The sequence below is a fragment of the Lotus japonicus genome, chromosome 5, assembly GCF_012489685.1.
Source record: "Lotus japonicus ecotype B-129 chromosome 5, LjGifu_v1.2".
In the NCBI taxonomy this organism is placed as follows: Eukaryota; Viridiplantae; Streptophyta; class Magnoliopsida; order Fabales; family Fabaceae; genus Lotus; species Lotus japonicus.
In genome coordinates, this window is record NC_080045.1 from 58,757,616 (window position 1) to 58,775,293 (window position 17,678).

The 17,678-nt window shown below is 34.8% G+C and overlaps 2 protein-coding genes across 4 annotated transcripts; both read left to right on the plus strand.

The window, feature by feature from the left end:
* Window positions 1-495: 495 nt before the first annotated feature.
* LOC130717667 (GATA transcription factor 8-like) lies at window positions 496-4,760 on the plus strand. 3 transcript variants are annotated; one of them, XM_057567997.1, is made up of 4 exons: window positions 496-538; window positions 1,348-1,407; window positions 1,851-2,121; window positions 3,478-4,760. In XM_057567997.1, exons 3-4 carry the CDS (start codon window positions 1,873-1,875, stop codon window positions 4,282-4,284), a joined length of 1,056 nt encoding a protein of 351 aa, XP_057423980.1. In that variant the 5' UTR covers window positions 496-538; window positions 1,348-1,407; window positions 1,851-1,872; the 3' UTR covers window positions 4,285-4,760. The 3 variants fall into 3 exon arrangements, with proteins under 3 accessions (XP_057423980.1, XP_057423979.1, XP_057423978.1); XM_057567995.1 differs by lacking the exon at window positions 496-538 and adding an exon at window positions 875-1,088; XM_057567996.1 differs by lacking the exons at window positions 496-538; window positions 1,348-1,407 and adding an exon at window positions 874-1,088.
* Window positions 4,761-13,669: 8,909 nt separating this feature from the next.
* LOC130717624 (auxin response factor 18-like) lies at window positions 13,670-17,460 on the plus strand. The gene is made up of 2 exons (XM_057567930.1): window positions 13,670-15,218; window positions 16,346-17,460. Exons 1-2 carry the CDS (start codon window positions 14,130-14,132, stop codon window positions 17,096-17,098), a joined length of 1,842 nt encoding a protein of 613 aa, XP_057423913.1. The 5' UTR covers window positions 13,670-14,129; the 3' UTR covers window positions 17,099-17,460.
* The last annotated feature ends 218 nt before the right edge of the window (window positions 17,461-17,678 follow it).

A 17,678-nucleotide genomic window follows, 5' to 3' on the forward strand; every position in this document is an offset into this window, starting at 1 on the left:
AAATTACCATCCCCAATGTAGAATACAAGAACAATCATTGATTTCTGAACCCCCAATTACCATCCACAGTCCACACTCTCGTGCATGTCACGCGCTTTCAGGAAAGTCAGAAACTCTGACTTTATACATTTTAACCGCATGATCATTAGTAACACTTACTTTAACATTTTCTGTGAAATACTCTTTGATTAATCAGTTAAAATCTGGGTAAAACCCGCCAAATTGATAATGTGGTCTATTATACTACTATATAGTTCGTCTCACATAAATTACAATCAATCAAAGAAAAAAATGTTAAAAAGAAATGTTCCTAGTTCTATGTTTGGTACCGGTTTCACTTAACTGCAACTTGTGCAGTAATTTTTTTGTTTTGTTTAAGAAATCAAACCCGGAACAGTGCCGTGTCTGAAACAACGGCGGTTAAAGCTGACAAATCCAAAGTGGGCAATCTTCTATTTATGTAAACCATGTGTCTTCCAAATTTCCCATTATTTTCTCATCCAAATCAGTGGTTGCACAAAGAAGAAACTCAAGAAAGGTAAAGAGCAAAAAATATGAACATTTTTATGTTTCTTCTTCTTCTTGTTATTCTCAATGTCCAAATTTTCTGATTTCAAAACCCATTTGTGTTTAACAATCGTTTTCATTGTTGGGGGGTTATGGGGTAGAATAGATTGAAATTGAATTGAATGGAAAATGGAGGTGAAAATCCGTGAATGAAGGAAATGGGTTGTGAGCGATGTGGGACATGAGAGAGAGGTAATAGAAGGAGGGAGAGAGAGAGAAAGTGAAAAGAAGGAAAAAGGGAAGAGAGAAGACTTCAACATCACGACAGTGAGGGGATAGTAAAAGACAGCTAGCAATGAAGGAGGAGCCTCACCTACCAGTGCCCATCACATTCTTTCTCTCTCTCTCCCTGTTTCTCTTCCTTCATAACCCCCTCTTCCTCATTTAAGCCTTCTTCACTCTCCTCTCTCTCCTTTCAAAAACCCTCTATCTCACTCACTCACATAGTGTTATTATTCTTCTTCTTCTTCTCTTAGCTAGTTACTGTTAACAACAAAGAAACAAAGGATTCTTAGTTTCAGGTTTGCCTCCCTGCATGTTCTCTTGTTCAATTTTGAGTCATACCCTTTTCTCATTTTAGCCTTGTGCTTCTTTAGAGGACTTGAATTTTATGGAGAATTGGGGTCATGCCATGTTTCATTGTCACCAATTTTCTTCTTCTAAAAAAACAGAATTTGAACCAAAACTTGAAATTTTCTTGAGTTTTAGTCTTTGTACCCATATACACATATTTCAACTAGTGTGTTGCCATTGCTTATTTATTTCCTTTTAATTTTGCAGGCTTTGAATTTTTAGGTTACTTAGACACCCTGCTCAAGAATTTTAGCCCAATTGAACAAGGTTAGCTAGCTTGACCTTCTTCAACTTTACCTCAATTTTCAAAATGTTCACATTCAATTCAATTCAATTTTTCTATGGAAAAATGAGGATGCAATAATGGAGTTTCCATTTTCAATTTTGGAAAATTGAAGTACAAGGAGAACGTGGAGAGGGAAAAATAAAGAGTGATTTTGGATAAAAAGGGAACAAGATTAGAAGCTGGCAATTTGGGACCAGCTTCATATCCTAAAATCTTCAATTTCGGATTTTCATTTGATTAAAGAAGGAAAATAAGTAATTAAAATAAAAACATTTTTTTTTGTTTCCTTTTATTTCTTCAATAATTTTCAGATATAAATATTGAATACCAATTCCAAATGCTAACATGCGCTAGTTGCTAACATTCAACAAAAGCTGCTAAGAATTTTCTCCCCTAACTTTCTCTCCGGTTTGAATTTTCTCAGGAAAATCTCACTCACCGAGAAAATGGTTGGACCAAACTTCATGGACGAGTTAGACTGCGGAAGCTTCTTTGACCACATCGACGACCTCCTCGATTTCCCCGTCGAGGACGTCGACGGCACCGCCACCACCTTACCATCCGCCGCCGCCGCAGCCGCGAACTGCACCTCCCTAGCCAGCATCTGGCCCCCAGAAACCGACTCGTTTCCCGGCTCCGACTCGGTGTTTTCCGGCAACAGCGGCTCGGACCTCTCGGCGGAGCTCTCTGTTCCGGTGAGTTTCCAAAACGCCACCGTTTCATCCACAATTTTTATTTTTATTTCTATTTTTTTTATTTAAAAGATTTTGGCGCGTTCATGTGAACAACGTCTAATGCCGTTAGATTTCCTGATTATGACATCATAGTTGCGTGTACGGTCCTGATTGTCTGTTTTGAATGCTGTAACTATTGCCAGCCTGTCACTACGCGTAACTAGTAGCATGAAAATTTGGTTCTACCTGCTTCTGGACATAGTAGAGTAATGTCTTTACTTCATAAATAAGAATGAATATTTTCTTATGAAAAAATAAGAATGAATACACCTCTGGTTACCATTATAAGAAAAAAAATAGCTTTTTAAATTCATTAAATAAATGGTATATGTGGTTATTAAAATAGTAACTGGAGGTATGATATTATAATCGCTCTTTCATAAATTTTTGTTTTGAAATACACTCCTTTCATAAATTGATAGTTAGAAATTTTCAATTTTATTAAAAAGGAAAAATTGATCATTCAATGATAAGTTATTAAGAGGTGTAGTGTATAAAATAGGAGTGTTGAAGATTTTTTCCATAAATAGAATGGCTTGAGTAGTCCAAAAGGTGTTTAAATTTTGAATTTAAATTTTATACAATTATTTGGAGTTTTGGAGACATTGAAATTCCAAAATATCTAGACAAGGGTTTTTATTGTCTAAAGGGTGGGTCCAAACATGACATTTTTTCATATTTAAATTTGAGTATTTGAGACTTTCAAAAAAATAGTTGGGTATTTGAGTATGGGGACATTATTAATTGACTATTTATAGTGAAGGGTGTTTTGGTCATTTCAAGAGGAATTTGATTGTGTCGGTGACACGTGGCACATCACTTCCTCTTTACTCTTCACCATTGGGGCTGCGCTGTCTCAATTATTTGAACCATCATTATTGGATGTCATGTGATTTTGCATGTGATGATCACGTGATGTTACCACCCACATAAATAATGATTAATGAGGATTGAAAAAAAGTGGTCACGGTGGATAGCAGTAGCAACTACCAACCCATGTTTTCATGTTTTTTTTAATACATTAGCACAAATTCTTATTCTTCATCATGCTTAGCACGTTACATGTTTCATATTTGTTCTTTGTTGAAATTTTTTTAGAATCAATTCTAGTCCAAACCTAGCATGTTTGGATTGACTTATTTTTTTCAGAATAAAAAATGTAATTAAAAAGTTACTTACAGAAGCTTATCCGTAGAATTAGTCCCGACTTTAAAATCAATTGTAGAAGAATTTTAGAAAAATGTGTTAAATGTGTATTGAGTTATGTAATATGGTAAAGGGTGATTCTGATTTTGACCAATGTGTTGTTAATTCCAGTATGAAGACATTGTCCAATTGGAATGGCTGTCAAACTTTGTGGAGGACTCATATGGGGGTAGCCTCACCATGAAGAAGGTGGAGCATCAGCAACCATCATCCACCATCACAACCAAAGAGGATTCAGTGCACAACCAGTTCCAGACATCAAGCCCAGTTTCTGTCTTAGAAAGCAGCAGCTCCTGCTCCGGCGGGAAGCCGGCAGAGATTTACATCCCTGTCCCTTGTGGGCGCGCACGCAGCAAGCGTCCGCGCCCTGCGAGCTTCAATCCTCGCTCTGCCATGCAGCTCATTTCCCCTGCTTCCTCTTTTATTGGGGAGAACAACACCATGAAGCCTAATTATCATCATCATGTCAGGACCTCTTCAGATTCTGAGAATTTTGCTGAGTCTCAGCCTGTGATTACCAAGATGATGATGCCAAAACAGGCTTCTGGGGAGCCTAAGAAGAAGAAGAAGATCAAGGTTCCACTTCCACTTGCTCCATCTGATGGAAACAATATTCAGAATGGTTCACAACCGGTCAGGAAATGCATGCATTGTGAGATCACCAAGACTCCTCAGTGGAGGGCAGGGCCAATGGGGCCGAAAACACTCTGCAATGCTTGCGGCGTTCGCTACAAGTCTGGCCGCCTCTTCCCTGAGTACCGGCCTGCCGCCAGCCCGACATTCTGCCCGGCCGTGCACTCGAATTCCCATAAGAAGGTCCTGGAAATGAGATGCAAGGGTGAGGATTCTGGCCTTGCAGATCAGCCTGAACTTATTCCAAACACTAACAGCAGCCTCACCCTGGAGGAATACATGTGAGGGGGGAATCATCCTAGTTGGGAATTTCTCAATTTCAATGCCAGTGCCTCCTCTAATGTCATGTCTTAAGTTGTTTTGTTAAGGATATTTCATTTCTTTTGTTCATTGGTTTTTGTACAGGGTTGGTCTGGGGGAAATAGGAGCAAATAGATGATGATGATGATGATGATCATAATTTAGATGTTAGAGGAAGATTGTAATCAGAAGTGGAGAAAAAAGGGGTAGTGATATGGAAGTCAAAAGAGGTTTAGAGTCTTTAGGTCTAGTAAGTGTAGGTCCCTTAAGGTCATTAGGAGTTGGTGTCCCTGTTGTCTTCCTTTCTTTTCTTTTCTTTTTCTTGCCATTCTTTTCATTTTTTCTTTTTTGCCTTTTTATATATATCCCTCTTTGTGGGAATTCTTTTTGCAGTTTATTTGTAGCAAAAATTCTGAGTTAAGAAACTTAAAATTTGTGTTGCCCTGTTTGCTTTCTACTAATCACTTTCTTGTTCTGCTAATATCCTCTCCAACGTCTCTATACATATATCGGAGATATAGTGCATGTTTGAAAATCACTTTCATGAGTAGCTCCTTTGTTCCAGAATTGATAATGAGGAAAGAGAATTTAAAAGTTAATACACAAATGGTAATAGTTTTGAGTAAATCTTGATGGTGAAGTGTATTGGAAGGTGGAGAGTATCTTGGAGACTGTCAACTTGCCTTATTAGATTCTTTCAATGTTGCACATATTCTTGCTAAGCAAAAATGTACCCAAAACACAGGCATTGCTTTCTGCTCTGCAGTTGGGTCTGACTGCTAACTGCTCATAAAGGATAATTGCTCTTTCAACAAATTATTATGTTAAAAATAGTGATGTGAAAGAAGTTTTCTAGTTCATTAATAATTTACAGTGTGTTGCTTTTATGTTAGGGATCTCTCAAAATCCTGATCATGGTTTTGGCAAAAGTTATATGCTTTTGAGAATCCCTAATGCAAAACTAAGCATGCCCTTCCTTGTAGCTATTCTTAATTACATGGATTTCAGATTGAATGTGAAGGTCATAATTGGAAGGAAAAAAAAGATTTGATCACTCCTTAACTAGGAAATGGGGAGTTTAGGAGAAAAAAGGCATTAGTTATAGTTTATAATGTAAATCACTTATATTGGTGGACATCCACCAAACCCCAAAAAAATATATATAAAAAGGGAGAGAAATGATGATTCATGTTGGTAAGGCTCAGTCATGCCTTGAAAGTTAAGAACAATGGCTATATATAAATCTAATTATGGTTTTAAGGCTCTTTTTAAAAGATTTGGCAACATGTCATGATCTCCCATAACTTCACACCTAACAATAAATTAAGTGATACTTTGCTGGTAAACTTAATTGATTGCACAAATCAATTTCGGTTGCTTGAACTTGTAGAGCTGATATGATTATTTCAGACATGCACATCTTCCATGTTTTAAGTTATGCCTGAGCATAACAGCACTGATGAAAACAATTAAAGAACAAACTACTCCTCCAACATGTTTAATTTTTTTTTTTTTGCATTCCAACAGCCAATGTGTACCCATGAGTGCTCTGGACTACTGAACATGCCATCTTAATATATATGTAAAAATTGGGTCAATTTCATCACCAACCTCTTAAGTCTAACAAATCTATTCTAATGTATATATGTTATGTTTGGTTTCATGCTCATCCATATAAACACTTCTAATTTTCTCTAACATAATTTTTTTTTTTATCTTCAAAACACGTTTTGGTTAAATATTGAGAATCATTTTCGGCTGACAAAATCACATTGAGGCCGAAGCAAAAAACTAAACTTTTAAATTAACATGAAAGTGATTTTATATATTCTCACAAGATGTTTATAAAATCACTTTATTTTCACAAAGTGATTTTAACTCACTTTTACCACAATCAAATTTGTCATAGTTAATTCTGTCCAAAATTAAATCTCTCAATACTAAACCGAACATATTGTACTAAGTTTCAAGTTCTCTATCAAACCTGGGTAGAGGTCTGAGAAGAGGGAGAGTAACTTCTTCCAACTCTTTGAATAGAAAATGACTGCAAATTCATGCTCTAGAAGCAGTGGAAAGTGATTATTCATGTTTGGAGAAAAATAATGTGTTGAGAAGGTGGTTAATCATGCTCTAGGAGCAGTGGAAAGTAGAAACTTCTAGCAACCACTTATCTACCAGAGGTATAGTAAATTAAGGAGAATAGCTACATGTAGAAAAGGCCTTGTGACTTACTCTCAGATTGTGATGGTTTAGTTCAATGCCTACATTAATTCTCAATGATTATGAGAATCATTGGCAGCTAATCTAGCAATGTTACAAGTCACTTACTGAAAACATCAATTTCTAAGACATCTCTATCAAGTTGATGTTGAGTTCTGCCAGACACAATTAAGAGGCGATATTAAAAGATTAACTGTGGAAGGCATTGCACATTTCTCATTTGCATTGGTTAGTGTCTTTGAATTGGTGATGTGCAAACAGTGCACAACATGGTAATCCTATAAGCTACACTTTTATAGGCTCTTCCATTAATGATTACAAGATTTCCAACCTCAGGACCAAACACGCTATGAACTTATAGTTCTTTTAAACTTAACGTGGTCTAACTCAACCACTAATATTCAATGTCCAAAGTGCATATTTTACCAGTACCCCGCTTGACTCCTGGAAAATCTTGCTACAAGCTCCTTACTATTTGCTTCAGGATATAATATTATCATCATTTGACAAAAAGATATTATCGCACACAAATGTTAATATAACTATCAAATTTTAATTTCCCACTGTACAAACAGTGAAATAATCTTGGGTTTTAAGAAATCTTGCGTGATGGAATCTTTTTTTTTTATGGAATCTATGTATGTATACCTTTATTCTGTAAACATGAAAACATACAGAGCTGGCCCAAAATGTTTCAAAGAAAAGAACCGACGGATCTCCATGCTTCAATAGCCCAAACCAATATACACAACTTATTTAATAGTCCAATTTTTGGACAGGGTTGTTCTTTTTATTCATACCCAAAATTACCAATAACACACTCGATTAATTTTTTAGTAATTTCAAAAGTACACAACCTTTTAAACACCTTTTAAATTTAAAATATTTAATTCATAAAATTACTATTTACACGTCTTATGTGCTTAATCTTTATCATATTCTTTTTACATATTTTCATTCTTTCTAATTAACGATCTTCAACGATTGCTCAACCATTGCTCGAGTTTATGTTAAACCTGACGCTTTTGAATTTTCTTATGTCATTGTTTGATTATATGTGAAAACATTATTTCCTTTATTTCAAGTAATCATCAAGAACTAAAGCAACAATTTGTTCCTTCCCCTCTTATGGAACTTGAACTTCCTAAAGATAAACTTGTGTGCCACAAATTTAAGTTCCTTGAGCACACAGAAAAAAAATACACCTCCAAAACTTGATTGTCTCGAGCAGAAAAATGTAACTTTCGCAAGTTCAACTTCTAAAAGTGTAATTGTTTTTCACTTTCGGAGCTTAAACTTTCGAAAACTAAATTTATGTTTTCTAGAAGTGCATAACAAATACAAAGTGTTCGAAATCTCTAGGAGCATTTTAGGCAAACATTTATTTTAATTGTGCATATATCATTTGAAGGATGTGCAAAAATATCTTATTTGGACCCAGAAAAACCCGATGGTAATTGGGTTTCATAAATCGAGCCAATCCAAGTCCAAATATAGCTATGGACTATGGGCCCAAACCAAACTGAACAGATGCATTGTGTTAGGCGTGACCCCTAACATCTCAATTCTTTTCCCTAAAATAAAAAGAGAAAAAACATTGGTCAGATGCATTTGGAGTCCATAGTTATGTTTTTGGTAAAAGAAAACCCCATGGTCAAGGTTAACATGATAAATAAATTTTCTATAATTTTTGCATATTATTTTATAATATATGCATACTATTTATCAATGTAGTTATTCAAAAATAAGTTTTATGAATTAAAGTTTTAAAATTTGAACCACTAATTAATAAATTTCAATATTAATAGAGTGGAATGCCGCAACATTTTACTATTAAGATTGACGTAGGTTTAACTGGATTAAATTCAAATTAGAGTCGGAACCGACACTTATCTTGGTCTAGGGTTTTGGGTTATACCATTAGCACAAGATAAGCCAACACAATGTTACTTTTAATATAATAGCTTCAGTTTAACCGACTCTAACTAGTTTTGAAGCCCGCCTAATAGACTGATGCAATACGTTTGAACTAAATAAATATTTTTTTAAGTTGACGATGGATCGATGCTTGCTTATAACATATTTTCTGGTTTTTTAGACAGGTAATGAAATTAAATATATTATATTTGGGTGTTCTTCGTATAACTATTATATATAATTTATTAGTCTTTACATAATTGCTACTATAAACATTATGTAAAATACTTTCATCTTTACAAGCTGTGTACTAGGACTAAGGTGGAGTAAAGGGGTTTAATCCTCACAGAATATATATAATATAAGTGGGCAGTCACAGTTCCCAATTTGAAGAACAAGAAGCGAGAGCGATGGTCACGGCCAACGGATCGGCACTGGAGGAGCCTCCGGCGTCGTATTACCACGTGCACCATTAATATCAACCATTCATGGCATAATACATCAAGATTTCATTCAATTATACTAGTTGATTTTCTCGTTTCTACAGATTTTAATTTATTAGTTAATTATAGATAGAGCTCAGCATGCTTGCCATGACTACAACCCTTGTTTTTCACTCAAGGTAGATATACCTACTTTAAAACACAAGTAAGGTTGAGTTGTAAAATCAAGTTGTAGTAGACACTTAAATTGATGGAACCATAATGACCATTAATCATTACATGCATGCCAGAGTTGATATTTTTTTGTAGACTTGGGAGGCATACTAATTTGGTAAGTGGTTGTCTAGTGTATTTGTACGGTAACAATTGTAACTTGTAAGCATAAGATTTGTAATAATATAAAATAAAATTAGAAAAATTTACAATAAAATTGTAAACAGTAAATTAATTACTATATAGCTGCGAATTTGCAATGTTTATAGCTGATTTACAACTATATTATAGTATTTTATGGGTACACCACTCAAACATGTGATGTACCCTAGACACCCCAATTTGGGGATATTGTTTTTTTATCTCACAATGTCATTTATGAGGGATAATTTCCTTTGAGTCTGGAACATTCAAACTAGTGAAATAATGACATATCTAAAATCATTCATTTCTTGTCTCAACTAGTGAAATAATGACATATCAATTGAAAATATATGGATATGACATTTATAACCTTACATGTTACATGAGTGATTTTTATTGACATGAGATGCAATTCCATTGGTGGACACATAATGAGACAAAATGTGAAATATCTTAATCCATTCACACTATCGTAGGGTTAATTAGTTCTTACAGCGAGGTCTTTTCAATATACAAGACTCAAGCTCAAAAACTTTATTTAAGAAAAATCAAATATGTATCACTTTAATTTAAGTCAATTTAACATGTTATTTTTATTAAAAGTGTAACTCTTTTCAAAATTTATTAAATTAGTTCATATATTATGAAGAAAAAAAACCATGATGGTGTAAGTGGTGTTTAGCTAGAGAATACAACATCTATTTAACATGATCTAATAGGCATATTTTCTAAATATTTGTATTAACATTTTGTGAATTGTAAAATATAGAACTAGACACCAACAACAAGCAGTCAAGCACCATATACTTGTGATTTTAGACCGCCATAAATCAAAACGTTGTATTTTTGTATTTTTCGTGGTTTAAAACCGCAACAGAAGCAGATATCCGACACTAAATGTGGTTCATGTATCATAAGATGATTAAAATCAAGAGGTGAAAGCACCAAAATTTACTGCTATCATATCCCATTGCTGCAAACAAGAATAGCCTGCATTTATCCAAGATTTTTTTATTTATTAAAGAAAAATCATTGTCCATTAATTTATGTTGTAAGGAAATTACAAAACAGCATCGTTGTTTTTGAAGTTGAGGGCAGACCCACCTGAGTAACTAGCCGTATATTTTGGCTTTTCCATGCAACTATAGTTGTTGTCTTACGGATCTTGTCTTTCCGCTTTTAATACCGCTTTACTCTATCAATATCAATGTCCCGTACATAGAACACATTTTTAGTTATTTGGTTTTGGTAGGAGTAATTAATTTTCTTTAAAGAATTGTGTGTTTAATTTTTGTTGCTGTTGTCCGCATAGTGTCGACAGGCTATTTCTAATACATACATCGAACTATAAACAATTTGTGATTTCGTAAGGAAGTTGTAACAGGTGGTAGTGACCGGAATCGAAGTCGAATTTTTTTTTATTAAAAATAAATATCAATGCCTGCAATTCATTACATAATAAAATCACCTCAATTATAGTTTTATCTTGGTGTACTTACTCTTTTCCCTTTTCTCAATCCATTTTACTCTTTTATAAGTCTTTTTTAAAATTAGAATCTTAAGTCTTTTTGTTATTGACCAATATCTGTTAATTCAAGTGATTAAACGAGTGTTCAGACCTTCCTTCAATCAATTAATAAGTGTGAAAATCTTGTAAAGTATGACCCATGTGTATGAAAAAATATTATTGAAATAATATAGATCGCTCCTGTATATCTTTGACATCTAATAGTATGTATGTATTTTGAAAGAATCGAATTAGCCTTTATCTACGAAATGTGAACATACACATAATTTCAATATTTCATAGTTTATAATTAGTATAATTGACAAAAGTATTCTATAATCAGTGGCGATAGCTGATAAGAGAAACCTTAATTTTATTGTCATCTTCTTGTCCATACACACATTTATTATCGTCTGATCTTGTCCTGTACTAAAAAATAAGAGAAAGAGGACAGAGGTTATCCGTAAGAGCAACAACAACCTTGTTGACTATTCATTGAGGTTAATATTTAAGTTATTTCCTGAACTTACGGGTTGGGGAACCAAACCATGTTTAGGGTAGGGCCAGGGAGTTAGAGCCTTGGGTACCATCAAGTTGACTATGCTTAATGCATCATCAATTTTCCCTCTGCCTTAATTTCACCACTGCCTCATCAAACCAAGGCGGTTTTCAATTTCAAGTTGAAACTTCTTTTTTTTACTACATCCATTGTACTATGTTTTTAATGATTCTCACTATTCAGTGGAGTATTATATTTTTCATTTAGGAATAAGGAGGACTATTATAAGTAATACTAAAATTAAAATCTCTTGATCTAGTGGCCTGGTAACCAAGCTAGCTAGACTCTAAATTTTAAGGGTGAGAGCACAAGTCAGTTTGAAGTTGAAAATATGACGAGATCTTCTCAATCTTGAAGCTAACAACGAAGTGCGGTGGTGAGTATTCTAAAAATTACGGTAGTGCCGATGGTTCCACAATGAGGAGTATAGATGTTTGAGAGAGAATACCGAACTCTCAGTTGAACTCAAGTGTCAATTCTTTGACGAGTATCATGTTACGTAAGGAAACAATAGAACTTGTTTTATAGTCTCAATGTGCTTGAAGTGAGAAATCCTTAATTAAGACTTCAATCATGTGAGCGGTAAAATAAAATAAGTATTTTATTTAGGGTTGAGTGAATTTTTTTTTTGATAATTTACCTAACAATTGAAAGAAAAAAGTATAATTATTTGTATGTTGTCAGGATATTGACTCCAATTGTTTTTTTAATTGTTTTGATCTAATACTCCTAGTGGAAATATTAGTAGTATTAAGAAGATATCACATTAAGTGTAACCGCTAGGTCATGCTAATATTAAATGTCAGTACACAAATTCTTGGATGCTTCTGTTCTCTGATCGTTGAAATATTTAATGTAGTTTTTCTTTGTGTACCGTGAGAGGAGCTGTTTTCCTTTTGACCCCCATAAATACTCATTACTACAATTTCATTAATTTGATTAGTCTCCTACATTGAAACTTTCATCGATTAGATTAAGTGTTTAGCATTAAGTCGTTCTTCTATCGATATTTAAGTTATAAAACTTTGCATGTGGTTTCTTTTCGTGGTAAGAGCATGTGATTTATTTAAATTATGTTGTACTTCTACATTTATTTAATTTTTTTGGGTAAGGGTAGATTATTGTGTTGTTTATTTGTCAACAAATGGAACTCTAATAAAGACTAATATGTTGATAAGTGCGATATTGCATCCAGAGCAATCTTTATATGAAACTTGTGGAGAACAATGTAGAAGACTATTTTCACTTGTTTTATATTTCCTCGGTTAATATTTATTAATTATTTTAAAAGAGAAGAAACATACACATTAAAAAATGTAATTAATTGTATTAATTTTTATATAAAATATTATTTATTTTTCATTTTACTTTTTAAAATGTATTTTATTTATCTTTATTTACGGTTCTTGTAAGGGTGTTACTTGAGAAACATCAATTAATATTGTCTTCAAATTGCAAGTGTGTATAATTTTTCTTTCTCTTTAGTGAACAGGTCATTAAGAGGGGAGTACGGTTTAATGTTTATGACTTGTTATGTGATTATTGGAGTGTAAACAGAGGGAGAAACCATCATTTCTATCATGCATCTTATACCCCAGGAACATTTTACTTAGCTCTTTGATTTATGTTCATATCCTTATTGGTGATGGGAATTTGGCATGCAACAATATGGTTCATCTGGTTGGTAAGAAAAGATTTGATTTTCAATTTTACTAGACCTCTACTTCATATATAGTGAGATCATGGTGGTGAACTGGGGATTAGGTGAAATCACATACTATAACTTAAGATGTTGGAATGATTAGTTGTTTAACATGGTATCAGAGCCTCTATAATCAAAAGGTCTAGAGTTTGATTTTTGCTCCTTTCACTTTCTGATTAAAAAATGGAATTTAAGCACATGGTAGATGACCTTGTGCATTTATCCACGCTTCAAACCTAAAAAACTCTTACGTGAGAAAAAATTGTTAGAATAGTGGTTGTGAAGGTTGGGAAAAGAAGAGAAAGAAGAAGAAGCATAATCGAAGAGAGTGATCAAAAGTGATTAAAAAAAATTAAATGGTTAAAATTGATATGAAAAGTACACGTTGATCTCATACATCTAACTAGGATTATCGTGATCTCGAGTTCAAGTTTCGGCCTATAAATGCAAATGCGCGTTAAATATTTTATAAAAAAGTTTTACTGCCCCATGATGAACATACCCTACTCGAATAAGATTATCTTACTATAAGATATACATATGGTTTCATAAATTTAAGAAGACATCTTTATAATCGGTGATTGTCTCATGTGACATGACAATATTAAATGGAACAAGTTGTTTATATCTTCATATATGTGTGTCAAATTCACACTCGGTCGGCAGCTCAGGGAAGCTTAGACGTGTGAGACAGTGTGTGTGTGTGTGAGATCAAGAGAGAGAGTAGTTTGTGTCTCTTTATGTACTTCAAACTTGGAACTCAACTCAACTCAACTCATTCACACTCACCACTCTTCCTCTCTCTTCCTTCTTTCCTTCCACATCACTCCCTCTCCTTTTCCTCATCTACCAATCAACACATTCACTTCCTCTTCCTTCCTTGTACAACCATCACATTCTCATCTCACCCACCTTCTTCTCCTCCTAATTCCAACCCTTTTCCACTCCTGCAATTCTGTCCTTTCAGGGTGTTTTCCATTTCCACTGCCTGCCCATCATTCCCCTTCAAATCCTTTCTGTCCTTTCCCAAAATTCACTTTCTGGGCTTCCTCCAAATCCACTCATAGCTTCAACAACCACAAAAAGCAAGGATTTTTGTCTTTTTTTATTTTTTTCCACACTGAGATGTTTGTGGTGATGGATTCCATGGAGAGAACAACAGAAAGGTGTTTAGATTCTCAGCTATGGCATGCCTGTGCTGGTGCCACGGTTCAAATGCCACCTCTCAACACCAAAGTCTTCTACTTCCCTCAGGGACACGCAGAGCATGCTCATGGTGGAGGCAAAATCAATTTTGGCCAACACAGAGTTCCACCTCTCATCCCTTGCAGGGTCTCTGCCATGAAATACATGGCAGACCCTGACACAGATGAGGTGTTTGTCAAAATGAGACTAACCCCTTTGAGAGAACATGAATTGGATTTGGAAGAAAATGATTGTAGCAATTTCTTGGGAGGGAACAACAACAGTGAAGAAAAAGTGCCTAGTTCTTTTGCCAAGACTTTGACTCAATCTGATGCTAACAATGGTGGAGGCTTTTCTGTTCCTCGTTATTGTGCTGAGACCATTTTTCCAAGGTTGGATTATTCAGCTGAGCCTCCTGTTCAGACCATTATTGCCAAGGACATGCATGGACAGTGCTGGAAGTTCAGGCATATCTATAGAGGCACACCTAGGAGGCATCTTTTGACCACTGGTTGGAGCAATTTTGTCAACCACAAGAGGCTTGTTGCAGGGGATTCCATTGTGTTTCTGAGAGCTGAAAATGGAGATCTTTGTGTTGGGATTAGGAGGGCTAAGAAGGGGATTGGTGGTGGCACTGAGTTGTTTTCCTCTGGTTGGAACAACAACCAGGTAGCTCCTACTATGTTTGGTTCTGGTTTCTTGTGCAAGAGTGAGAACAATAGGAAAAATGGGGATGAGTTTTTTATGGGAAGAGTTACAGGTGAATCTGTTGTTGAGGCTGTGAGTTCTGCTGTTAATGGAAGACCCTTTGAGGTTGTGTACTATCCAAGAGCTAGCACACCTGAGTTTTGTGTCAAGGCTTCTTCTGTGAAGGCTTCAATGCAAATTCAATGGTGTTCTGGGATGAGATTCAAAATGCCCTTTGAAACTGAGGATTCTTCCAGGATCAGCTGGTTCATGGGAACTATTTCTTCTGTTTCAGTTGCAGATCCCATTCGTTGGCCTGATTCTCCTTGGCGTCTTCTTCAGGTACACTACACCATCATAGATTTTTTATTTTTTTTGCCTTCACCAATCACCATTAATGGTTTATTTTTCCTCTTATGGTAATATGCTGAGATCCTTTTTTCTCAACTCAAGTTCTTTGTGCTCATAGGTCAACTTTATTCTCTGCATACTACTGATTCTGACTTGTTGGTTAATAATAGTGAATTGCATCTTGAACTGTTGACTATTTCTTATAGTTCTTCTTGGTTCTTGCTCTTTTTTTACCCTTTCTGAAAAGTTTATGATGTACATTTCAATGCTTCAGAAAGATGGAACAGAGTTTACAGCTTGTCAGATTGAGATTATTTATCTGATAGACTGATGCAAAGTTTTTGTTTACCTTCCTCATTTCTGTCCCCTTTCCTATTAAATAGTTACTGCATGATATTGACTTCTTGTACCAGTTGTATATTTGTTAAGCAACAATGAAATTTAAGAGCTTTGATACATAGTGAAAAACTACTATGGATCATAACAACTTTCCTTAGCTTTTAGGGCTGTTTACATTGATTTTGACTCTATGGTGATTTTTCCTTGTGCATTCAAACATGCACTATATCCTCTTATGAAAGTATTCAAAGAAAAAAATGGATTGATGTTTTTAGAATATAAAAATATTTAATAAGAGGATTTTATGATCATCAGCTAGAAGGATTTAAAATTGTTCTAAATTTAAAGGATATTAGGTTCTCTAAAGGGAACTTTTTATGTTTTGGATCCTATTGAAGAACAGAATAACGGTTAATAGTATTAACTGTTGAACAGCAGAAAAGTAGCAGATCATTTCAAGTGTCTGTTCAATGCTGACATTTCTTCCTACTTTGTACCGAAGTTGCTTGAATTGGGTGCAGCATGTTTGGAAACGTTTTATGATTGATTCTGATGCCTAAGGCTCTGTTTGGATTTGTAGTGGAAATTTTGATCCAGATTTATGTCATACCGAATGAGTAGCTTTTGAGTTTAATAATTGATTGTGATGATACAGAAGCTAATACAAACATGCTATAAGATTAAATTCTTTCTTAATTTGTTTACCTGTTTCTATTTGGCTTGAGGTTTGGTTAATCTAGATTGCTCTAAATTTCTTCTTTGTGATGTCAATGTTTCAGGTAGTGTGGGATGAACCAGATTTGCTTCAAAATGTCAAGTCTGTGAACCCTTGGCTGGTTGAACTAGTCTCAAACATGCCCACCTTCAACCTCTCTCCATTCTCACCTCCAAGAAAGAAACAAAGGCTCATACAGGACCCATATTTTCACCTCATCAACCAACTTCCAGTGCCATCATCACTCTCCAACAATCTTCTCAGTTACACTAACTCTCTGTGTAACATGAAAGATAATAATTACAGCTCTGCAGGCATACAGGGAGCCAGGCATGTTCAATGTGGACCAACTCCATCATCTGATTTTCCCTTCAAAATCCTGCAACCAGATTTCTCAAGGTTTGACCATGAAACTCAACCTATTAGGCCACATTGTGGAAATGGAAACTCATACAAGAGCAGCACTAAGACCAATGTTGACATTTCTTGCTTGTTGACTGTGGGAAATCATGGCCAGAGTTTTAAGGAATCCAATGAAGTTAAAGCACCACACATCTTGTTATTTGGAAAAATCATTCACACAGAGCAGAAGAGTTCAAACAGCTTGAACTCTTCTGCTAGCACCAATGGGAACAGTTTATCTGAAGGGTCTAATTCCATGAAGACATCATCTAATGCTTCTCATGACTTGGGTTTTGCTTTGCATCAAAACAGCCCAATTGAAAACTCTTCTGATGGAGGGTCTCACTGGTACAAAGATCAACACAACTCTGATCTTGGTACCGAAAACGTTACCTCACTATGCGTGGCTTTGTAGCAAATCTATTCCTTTCAGTGACTTCTTGAAGACATCATTGAGGCTAACTGTTGTTAACAAGTTTCAGTAGCAGTAGTACTATTTCCTTTGTTGTGTAATTTCTGTTTTTCCTTTGGCATAATTCTATTGAGGTGCAAGTTAGCAAAAATATTACTCATTTGGTTCTACAACATGTTTTAGAACTGAGTAATGGCTTTGATGAACTGAAGGGGTAATATTTTCCTTAACTTGCACTTAGCTGAAGTTTTATCTATTGGTAGATTTCTGGTGTAATGAGGGAGAATCCCTCTTCCATGGGATGATGTAACTCATGAATTTTTATTAAGGAATGTTGTCGCAGAGATATTCTGTTTCTTGCTTCATTATTTAAGTTCCTTTAACTTTTTGATTTGAGGTTTTCTAAAAGGCATTTAATTTAATCCTCCCTCCTTCACCATATCCAAAGATGAGTCAAAGTAATTTTACTACATGTATGTTTAAATTTACATTAAACTCGACATTTTTAAGTCAATGCGCTAAAATCTTATTTTTCTATTAATGTATTTGGATACTTTTTTTCGTTTGGACTTTGGATTGATGC

What these genes read in the sequence shown, in the direction of transcription:
- LOC130717667 (XM_057567997.1), top strand. Translation starts at nt 1,873, where the DNA reads ATGGTTGGACCAAACTTCATGGACGAGTTAGACTGCGGAAGCTTCTTT. An exon ending in CGGCGGAGCTCTCTGTTCCG is followed by an intron (nt 2,122 to 3,477) that starts GTGAGTTTCCAA and finishes TGTTAATTCCAG; the next exon opens with TATGAAGACATTGTCCAATT.
- LOC130717624 (XM_057567930.1), top strand. Translation starts at nt 14,130, where the DNA reads ATGTTTGTGGTGATGGATTCCATGGAGAGAACAACAGAAAGGTGTTTA. An exon ending in CTCCTTGGCGTCTTCTTCAG is followed by an intron (nt 15,219 to 16,345) that starts GTACACTACACC and finishes TCAATGTTTCAG; the next exon opens with GTAGTGTGGGATGAACCAGA.